Consider the following 9,176-nt stretch of genomic DNA (forward strand, 5'->3'; position numbering starts at 1 on the left):
ACGAGGACTGGTTAAAAGCCTGTGGTCCTGCCCTTCTCTCGCGGGATGCTGACCCGGGGCCTTTTCATTGGTCGCTGCCCGTGGCGAGCTTGAATTGGTCCACATCAGGCAGGGCGTATTCCTCCGGCCAATGGCAGCGCGCCTGCTGAGAGCTGGGCGGGGCCTCGGCGATGCCGTGAAGTAGCCCGGGGAACGGCCGGCGCGCGGGCCGGTGGGCGGAGGCCGAGACTCCACAGTTCCTTGCCGGTCGCCCGGCAGTCCGCCCGCCATGCACCTGCCGCCCGCTGCCGCATTCGGGCTGCTGCTGCTGCTGCTGCTGTCGCCGCCGGCGGCCATGACCTCCCGAAAGCCGACAATGTGCCAGAGGTGCCGGACGCTGGTGGACAAGTTTAACCAGGTAGGCGGGCGGCGGGCCCGGGGGCAGCGGCGCAGGGCGGGGGCTAGCGGGGTTCACAGCGGACCACCGAGCCGGTGCCACCTCCTCCGCAGGGGATGGCCAACACGGCCAGGAAGAATTTCGGCGGCGGCAACACGGCGTGGGAGGAGAAAACTCTTTCCAAGTACGAATTCAGGTAAGTGCCCAAGAACTGCGCGGATTGGCGGCCACGAACTGCAAATCTGCAGTCAGACCTTGGGGTTTGTGCTAACCACCGGCACACGGAAGGGGTCCTTAGATGGTGGACACCTGTCCTTGGTTATACCTGCCTCTGGCCACTCACTGACTTTACAGCCTTCCACACTCCTTACAGCCATTTCTGCGCGCGCGTGTAGTGTATACACACGCACACCCACACAAAGGCTTTTTGAAAACGCAAACTGGAACCCCCAGCCCTCCTAGGGACGGAATGAGCTCTCCTTCCCATGCTGTGGTGATGGAGGCACCTGCTATCCCTGGGTCCCCTGCACATCCCAAGTTAGCTTCCCTTTACTGACTAACCCTGCCCGTGGTTGTGGAGGGTCTCCTCTTCACTAAAGTAGTCTCTAAGTGGGACATGTCTAAAGTGAGCAGACTGGTGCTTTGGGGTGCTGGTGCTTTGGGGTGCTGACAGGTTATGTTTCAGTGAGATTCGGCTCCTGGAGATCCTGGAGGGCCTGTGTGACAGCAGCGACTTTGAGTGCAACCAGCTCTTGGAACAGCAGGAGGAGCAGCTAGAGGCCTGGTGGCAGACACTGTGAGTGTTCAGGACCTGCCTTCTGATCGGTATTTTTCAGTCACTTCCCAGTAGAGAAATTACAGAAGCATTAGCAGTCCTACATCCCTGTCCCATTTTACCCACTTATTACCATCGTCTCTTACCAGAGCACAGCTCTTAGAGTCGGGAAGCTTGCAAAGAGGTCCTGTGCACACCTGACTCTTGATTCCCTCATCACACAGCTTTGGGGGCTTGTACAGTGCCTCCTACCCCAAATCACCTGAGGTAGTTACTTCAGCCTAAAGATAAGTCTCATCACAGTGTATCATATCCTGTTTTGATATTGTGGATCCCTTACTATGCCTAGTTTACAAATTAGACTTCCCCACCAGAATGTTCGTAAAGGCCTATAGTATATTTAGGGTATGAAACTGTCCAAGGCTTCAGACATCTCTTAGGGTGTTCTTGTGTGTGCTCCACCACTGAGCCATTCCCCCAGCCCAGCATTTCATGGGATTTAATGTCCATTTCTAAATCCTCAGGAAGAAGGAGTACCCTAACCTATTTGAGTGGTTCTGTGTACACACACTGAAAGCATGCTGTCTTCCGGGCACCTATGGGCCACACTGTCAGGGTACGTTTTTTTCTTGGGAAATCCCAAGTCTGCATCTTTCCTGTTATTCCTCTCTGACTCTCTCGTGTCTAAAAGCACAGAGGGGACTTGAACTCATCATCTTTCTGTGGAGTTGGGGACCCTGCTTCTTTCCGCAGATGAGTAGCTATCCACCCCCACTCTGGTGCTGTGAGCCTGGACCATGGGCTCCTGCATCACTGCTAACTTTAGGAAAGTTCCTCTTTTGCACTGTAGAGCTCAGAGCCTCTGGTCCTAATGTGTTTTTAGGGTAGGGATCATGGACTCAGGAGCTCGTGTGTACTCCACAGACCTGTTGATGAGGAGTTGGGGGTGGTAGGCATGCTTAGCTGGCCTTGGCCCTTCTATGAAGTGAGCTTTGAGACCGGACTCAGTCATGTAGATCGGGCTGGGTCTGGTGGCAGCAGTTTCAGTTTCAGGCATGCATACGGGCTGAGATGCCTCTTGCTTGTCTCCCTCTGGCCAGGTGCCGAACACATCAGATTTCTCTCTGCGGGCACATAATGTGTTGTCCCACAGCTGGCTCCCCACAGGCATTACAGTGTTGATCTTGCAGGCTCTGGGTAGTCAGTGTCTGTCTTTGGCCCTTTCCTTCAGCTTTCAGGCCCCTGTTTCCTCAGCAGGATTGGTGCCAGGTGTAAATTGTCAGGGATCCCAATGGCTGTTAGGCTGTGAGCATGTTGAGGTGTTGTGTGAGAGAGAACAGCATGGCCACCCCTGGGGCATGCTCCAAGCAAAGATTTATGTCTCCCAAGAATGCCAGGGTGGGTCTGAGAGGCCTTGCAGCGGGAATGGCCACTGCAGTGGAGATGGCAGCAGAGAGGGTGACGGGTCCTGCCAGTGTCACATAGGATACAAGGGGCCACTGTGTGTCGACTGCATGGATGGCTACTTCAGCTTGATGAGGAACGAGACATACAGCATCTGCGCAGGTAAGCAGCAGCACCCAGAGTCTGTCCAGCTTGGTTTATGATGAGGCTGTGGGGAGCAGCCCTCTGCCGAAACTGCATAGCTGGGAACAGAGGGCCTCTTGATCCCCTAACCCCAGGTGTCCAGAGCAGTTCAGGAGGACTAGAGGTGTGGCCTTTTTGAAGTATCCGTAAACTACACCAGAAGGAAAAGCTACTTGCCGCTTCTTGTGGGCGTGACATGGAGTTTGAGTGCATATGTATCAGGTTCTGTCATGCCTATGCCAAATGCCCTTGGGTTTTTTGACCTAGCACCTAGTAGTGGGCCATAATCCATATGATCACCTGGAATATTCTGATGAAAGGCTTGCTCCCAACCTATGACTGTCCCTTGAGGATGGACAGGTCCTTCAGTTTCCTGCCAGGTAGCCTTGGAGAGAGGAGGCAAGATAGAGAGGCTAGGATGTATCCGTAGTCCATCAAACAACTCAGAGGGAATAAGGACTTTCTGAGCCCATAAGAGATGGCTACACCCTTGGAACCTGGACCCTTGGAGTACTGGCTCCACCAGCTCTCTTGTTTTTACCTGGTTGTCAAGGTTACCCGGGCAGGTGCTTCCCACCACTGAGGTCAGCTCTGCTTGTCAAATCACTGAGCAGAGCACAGGCCTTGCCGGCCTTCGGGGGCCCTGTAGTTGTGCTTGCACAGGGCAGTGTCCCTGGTTGAGTTCACACACTTCATGTTTTATGAATCCATGAGGGATGCTGCATGTAGTGACATCTTGTTCAGAATTAACGGCTGCTTATTTTCTTGTTTTCATTTTTTGTTATTTCTCCGCTGAGCTTAAACCCTCATTTCTGAAGTAAGCTTTCCTCTGTGTGGGAGAGGACGGGACCCTGTTCCCTGAAGGGCCCTCTAATACAGCCTTTGCTTTTCAGCCTGTGATGAGTCCTGCAAGACATGCTCAGGTCCAACCAACAAAGACTGTGTGGAGTGCGAAGTGGGCTGGTCACTTGTGGAGGATGCCTGTGTGGGTGAGGAGGGTACTGGGTGGGAGGGGGAAAGGTTCCTTAGAGCGGAGGGTCCCGTCTCTCCCCACCCCCCCCACCCCACCCCGTCTGACTCCCACCTGATGATACCTTTTATCTCTGCCCCTCAGGGCTGTGGAAGGCCACTCTTAGGGCCTGCATGTGCTTTTGATTAAGCAGGTGTCCCCACCACAACTGGTAGCATCACAATACCGGGCATGCGGCCCTGCCCTGGCACTGGCTTGGTCTTCTGTAGCCCCAGGTGCCCCCCGCCTACCCTCCTCCCTCTATTAGTTCTAGTTTGGTTTCACCCCTAAGCAGCTGCTTGGCCTTAGGCAGATTCAGAACTCAGCCCCAAGCTGGTGTCAAGCCATGAGTAGGAGGGCACAGGAAGGGAGGGTTTGAGCTGGTGAGGAAGCATGGGAGCCCTTTGCAGTCGTGGGTGGTGCCTCAGCCCTGCCATCTTGGCTCTGCTCACAGCCTTGCTGTTTTGTTCCAGATGTGGATGAGTGTGCAGCAGAGACCCCTCCCTGCAGCGATGCACAGTACTGTGAGAATGTCAACGGCTCATACACGTGTGAAGGTGACCCGAGTGTTGGGACCTGTCACCCTCCATAGGGCTCCTCTTTCTTCCTTCAGCATGTGAGACTAGGATGACCTCTGCGGTCTGCTTCAGCAACTTGGAAGGGGTGGCATCGGCAGTAGACATGGTGCAGAAAAACCGCACATCTCTATCCTCCAGTGTTTCCTACATCATAGTAATCTTTTTTTTAAGTCACATCAGTCTTTTCCCTCGTAGGGAAAACTTTTCACTTTTTTTTTGTTTGTTTTTTGAGACAGGATCCCTCTATGTAGCCCTGGGTATCCTGGAGCTCACCATGTAGACCACGTTAGACTCAAACTCAGATCCTCTGCCTCTGCTTCCTAAGTTCTAGGATTAAAGGTGTGTGCCACCATGCCCAGCTTAGAAAATACTTCACACTTTTTTGCTTTCCGAATTTGCTAGTCAAGGGTGTGAGTATTTTAGGGTCTTAGGCAATTCCCAGGGAGGCAGGGGCGAGGCTGCCACCCAGTGCCTGCAGGTCTAAGCTAGCAGGGTGCAGTGTCCTCTCAGTGAAATGTGACACTGGGACCGCAGAGCCTGCAGTCTCCACGCGCCTGTTCTCACTGAGGTCTTGATTGGGGAAACCAGCTGGCACTGGGCTTGAGGTGGCTTTGTTCCTGAAGTTCCTCCATGTTGCTAGGGGCTGTTCCGTGGTGTGCTACTCTCGCCCTGCCTTACTGAAGTGGAAGTTGCCTGACATCTCCCCTCCTTGTTTCTAGAATGTGATTCTACCTGTGTGGGCTGCACAGGAAAAGGCCCAGCCAATTGTAAAGAGTGTATCTCTGGCTACAGCAAGCAGAATGGAGAGTGTACAGGTCAGTGAGCTGTCTGCGGAAGAAGAGGAACTTCATAGGAGGAACACATCACTTGCCCAAGGGCCCCTGTGGGTGGGACCCTTTCAACCTCTGATAGAAGTGGGGTCTGCCCCTGCACAGACAGTGCTGTGGGCCTGGTTGCAGCCACACTTACTGAGCCCCTGTGCCATCATCAGCTCCCAAGGGACTTGGCTGTCTTGGCTCGAGGTCATCTCCACGGTATTGGGCACTGCCCAGGGCACTGGGCTTCCCATCCTCACTGCTGAGATGTCTCTGCTCCACCAGTTGAGGCCTGGCCACTGAGGCCCAGGAAGCTCTCCTCTGAGCACCTCCCCGATCTCCACTTCTTTCTCTGATGGGCATTCATGATCCCATTGATTTCATTTGTGAATGAGCGAGTTTCCTAATCGTGTGTGTGTGTGTGTGTGTGTGTGTGTGTGTGTGTGTGTGTGTGTGCGCGCGCGCAGTCGTTTATTGAAATGGACTATTTTTATTTCAGATATAGATGAATGCTCACTAGCAGAAAAGGCGTGTAAGAAGAAAAATGAGAACTGCTACAATATTCCAGGGAGCTTTGTCTGCGTGTGTCCAGAAGGTTTTGAGGAGACCGAAGATGCTTGTGTACAGACAGCTGAAGGCGGTGAGTGGCAGAAGGCGAGGAGCAGCGTGGCCTGCCCTCCCCAGGGCTGGGACTAGCCAGACACTTGGGATCGGCCAAATGAGAAGTGGACAAAGAGTTGTTCTGGTGATAGTGCAGAAGTCAGGTAAAACCTCTGTGCAGTGCACACCCAGGTCATGGAGGAGGAGGAGGGGGAGGGGGAGGAGGAGGAGGGCACTTGTCAGGAGTGGAGAGGCCAGTCCAGGGAGGAGGAGTCAGTTAACGCCTTCAGACTGGGTCTGCAGATGGCTGGAGAAGAGAGGAAGAGCAGAGTGTGCCAGACCCACTGACGGGGAGCAAGAGCAGAGTGCAGCCTCATTGAGCCACCAGCCCCTCCAGGATTCCCAGCAGAGTGAGCTTGGGTTCTGGAACTCCGGCCCAAGGTCAGATCTGTGGCTGGCGCTGAGGCTGTAAAGTAGGGTCTGTTCAGTTCTTCCAGAACCTTCTTAGTCCTTGCATGGTCTCCATGTGTCACCCTTGACTGGGCCCATCCTGATTTTCCTAATTATCTGCAAAAAACTCTTGTTTCTAAGCCAAGCCACATTGATAGGTGCCAGTCTGAAAGTCAGCTCCTCCTTGCGAGAGAGAGTTCAGTCTGACAGACTCTCAAGAGTTGTAGAAAGTAGGAGCAGGCAGTGTTTAGAGAGGCCAACAGTGACAAGAGTTTCCCAGAAGCCCATCCTGAGCAGGGCCAACAGTTGTACATCCACGTGTAGGAGTGCTGTGGTCAGTGAAATACCAAGGATCAAAGAGGAACCTAACAGCCATTGGACAGGATTGTCTGCTGCCACTGCCTGCCCTCTGCCTCCTGTCTGTCACCCTCCCTGCTCAGCCTCTAGGCTGTGAAGTGCCCGCCTGGGTACCCCAGTGGGTACTGGGACACCAGCACCTGTACATACAGCTCCCATCCCATCTAAACCCATCCTCAAGGCCCTCCAGCACTGGGTACTCATGCAGTGATCTGTATGTCTTCTGACAGAAGTTGCCGAGGAAACCCCCACACAGCCACCCTCCCATGAGGATTTGTGACGGGCATCCTGGTTCAGAAGCCAGACTCACCCTTTTAAGTTATTGAGAGGACATCCTATAGAAAATGTGGCCCATGGACATCAACCCCATTTCTCCAGGAGACTTTGGAGGGAGAAGCTGCCTGCTTTGAAACAGTTGATACTCACTTGGCCCTTTAAAAAGCTGCATTTCTTGGTGGTTCTTAAACAGATTCGTATATTTTGATACTGTTCTTTATAATAAAATTGATCATTGAAGGTCACCAGGAATAAAATGTGTTGGTTTGTGTCATTGAGAATGGAGATCTTCAATGCTATTGAGTTTGCACCTGTCCTGCCAGAGCTGGGACATAGATGGAACCCCATGTCTTCCCATGAGGACTCAGAGTTACTGACCTTGGTGGGCACCTGTTGAGTTGTCCCTGAACAAGTGCCCAGTGTGGTAGAGGAGAGGAGGGTCCTGCCCTACCCTGTGGTCTGTCTGCCTCAGGTAAGCAAATTATGTAACATGTAGCGTCAGGGACTACTGAATACCTTTTCTAAAGACCGGGCTCCCGCTACGGTGCTTCCGGGGAGTTGGGGCCCAGTGGAAGGTGGACACACCTTCCAAGTGGGGAGGTGTTGGGATGCTGGCTCACTCTTCCATTCTTGACCATAGGGGAATCATGTCTACCACTGACTGCCACGATGTGCCGCTCAACACATCCCAAAGCACTGGGGACACGTGAACGCGTACTGGAACCCTAAACTAAGCTAGCATAGCCTTTCCTCTATTGCTTGGGATTCCTGACTTGCTCTGGGGCTCAGCCTATGAGCCTGCTGTGGCAGGGTTGACAGCAGCATTCAAAGAGGAAGGCACCAACCTCAGTTGAGCTGGACAGAAAAAAATCAGGATATAGGTTGAGCGTCTGTGGCCTCTGGGGGAGCCCTGGCCTTGCCAGCATGGTGCTAGACCGTGCTCCTCTGCTGCAGCTCTCCAGGGATCTGGGGTTCTGAAGGTCCTTGGGGGTCCTCTTGGTCTAGCCTCACCACTCCACCCCCTTGCCTGCCATGCTGCCCCAAGCTGTGTCCTGCATGTGTTCCTGCAGCCCTGTGCATACATGTGAAAGGAGCGGATACCCGTTATACCCTTTTCCCTTGAGAGGGTTTGAAAGAAAATGGCCCCCAAAGGGAGTGTACTATTAGGAGGTGTGGCCTTGTTGGAGTAGGTGTGGTCTTGTTGGAGGAAGTGTGTCACTGTGGAGGCGGTCTTTGAGGACTCATATGCTCAAGCCACGCCCAGTGAGGCAGACCACTTTCTGTTGCCTTCTGATCAAGATATAGCCAGTACCATGTCTGCCTTCACATCACTATGTCCCACCATGATGATAATGGACTAAACATCTGAAAATGTAAACTACCCTAATTATGCTTTTCCTTTATAAGAGCTTCTGGGTCATGGTGTCTTTTCACAGCAATAGAAACCCGAAGAAGCTGGGCAGTGGTGGTGCATCTTTAATCCCATCACTTGAAAGGAAGAGCCAGGCGGATCTCTGCATTTTTGAGGCCAGCCTGGTCTACGAGTGAGATCCAGGACAGGCAACAAAACTACACAGAGAAACCCTGTCTCAAAAAACCAAAAAGAAACAACAACAACAACAAAAAGAAATGGAATAAAGGGATTGGTGACCTGTTGTGGAATATTACTTTAACTATGTAAAGGTGTGTTAAGTTTGTTTGTTCTGCATTTGTTTAACTATTAAAAAAAATACTGTATTTGTTTACACTGCATTTGTTTAATGTGTAAAGATGTGTTGCTTTGCCTGCTTAAGGCACCTGATTGGTCTAATAAAAAGCTGAATGGCCAATAGCTGGGCAGAGGAGGGATAGGTGGGGCTGACAGAAAAGTAAGACACACAGAATGAAAGAAAGGTACAAAGCTGCAAAGCAAAACGTAGATGAAGAGAAACAGGTTAAATTAAGTTATAAGAGCTGATGGGACAAACATAGAATAAGGTCGAGCATTCATTATTGATACTAAGTCTCCAAGAGCTGGTGGGACAAACATAGAGTAAGGCCGAGCATTCATTATTGATACTAAGTCTCCATGTCTTGATTTGAGAGTTGGTTTTGGTCCAAGAAAGTCTGATACAGTGACCTCAGGGCAAGATCCCACCCAGTTAAGTTTCCAACTTGTAAAAAGGAAATAAATAAAAGCGTAGAGCCAGGTGTGGTGGTGCATGCCTTTAATCCCAGCACTCCAGAGGCAGAGGCTGGCAGATCTCTTGAGTTCAAGGCCAGCTTGGTCTACCAGAGCAAATTGCAGAACAGCCAAGCTTAGGCAGTAAGGAAACCATGGAAAACAGAAAGCTGGTGAAGATGTACTTAAATG

The 9,176-nt window shown here is 52.1% G+C and overlaps 1 protein-coding gene across 1 annotated transcript; it reads left to right on the plus strand.

Annotated features, from left to right (window-relative positions):
- Positions 1 to 151: 151 nt before the first annotated feature.
- Creld2 (cysteine rich with EGF like domains 2) lies at positions 152 to 7,080 on the plus strand. The gene is made up of 10 exons (XM_052748598.1): positions 152 to 397; positions 490 to 572; positions 1,062 to 1,172; positions 1,676 to 1,767; positions 2,541 to 2,717; positions 3,632 to 3,727; positions 4,221 to 4,304; positions 5,045 to 5,140; positions 5,640 to 5,780; positions 6,778 to 7,080. Exons 1-10 carry the CDS (start codon positions 269 to 271, stop codon positions 6,825 to 6,827), a joined length of 1,059 nt encoding a protein of 352 aa, XP_052604558.1. The 5' UTR covers positions 152 to 268; the 3' UTR covers positions 6,828 to 7,080.
- The last annotated feature ends 2,096 nt before the right edge of the window (positions 7,081 to 9,176 follow it).

Source organism: Peromyscus californicus, unplaced genomic scaffold (genome assembly GCF_007827085.1).
Source record: "Peromyscus californicus insignis strain IS unplaced genomic scaffold, ASM782708v3 Scaffold_20__1_contigs__length_68692818, whole genome shotgun sequence".
In the NCBI taxonomy this organism is placed as follows: Eukaryota; Metazoa; Chordata; class Mammalia; order Rodentia; family Cricetidae; genus Peromyscus; species Peromyscus californicus.

Coding starts and splice junctions, on each gene's coding strand:
- Creld2 (XM_052748598.1), top strand. CDS start 269: ATGCACCTGCCGCCCGCTGCCGCATTCGGGCTGCTGCTGCTGCTGCTG. Junction 573..1,061: donor CTTTCCAAGTACGAATTCAG/GTAAGTGCCCAA, acceptor GTTATGTTTCAG/TGAGATTCGGCTCCTGGAGA. Junction 4,305..5,044: donor CGGCTCATACACGTGTGAAG/GTGACCCGAGTG, acceptor CCTTGTTTCTAG/AATGTGATTCTACCTGTGTG.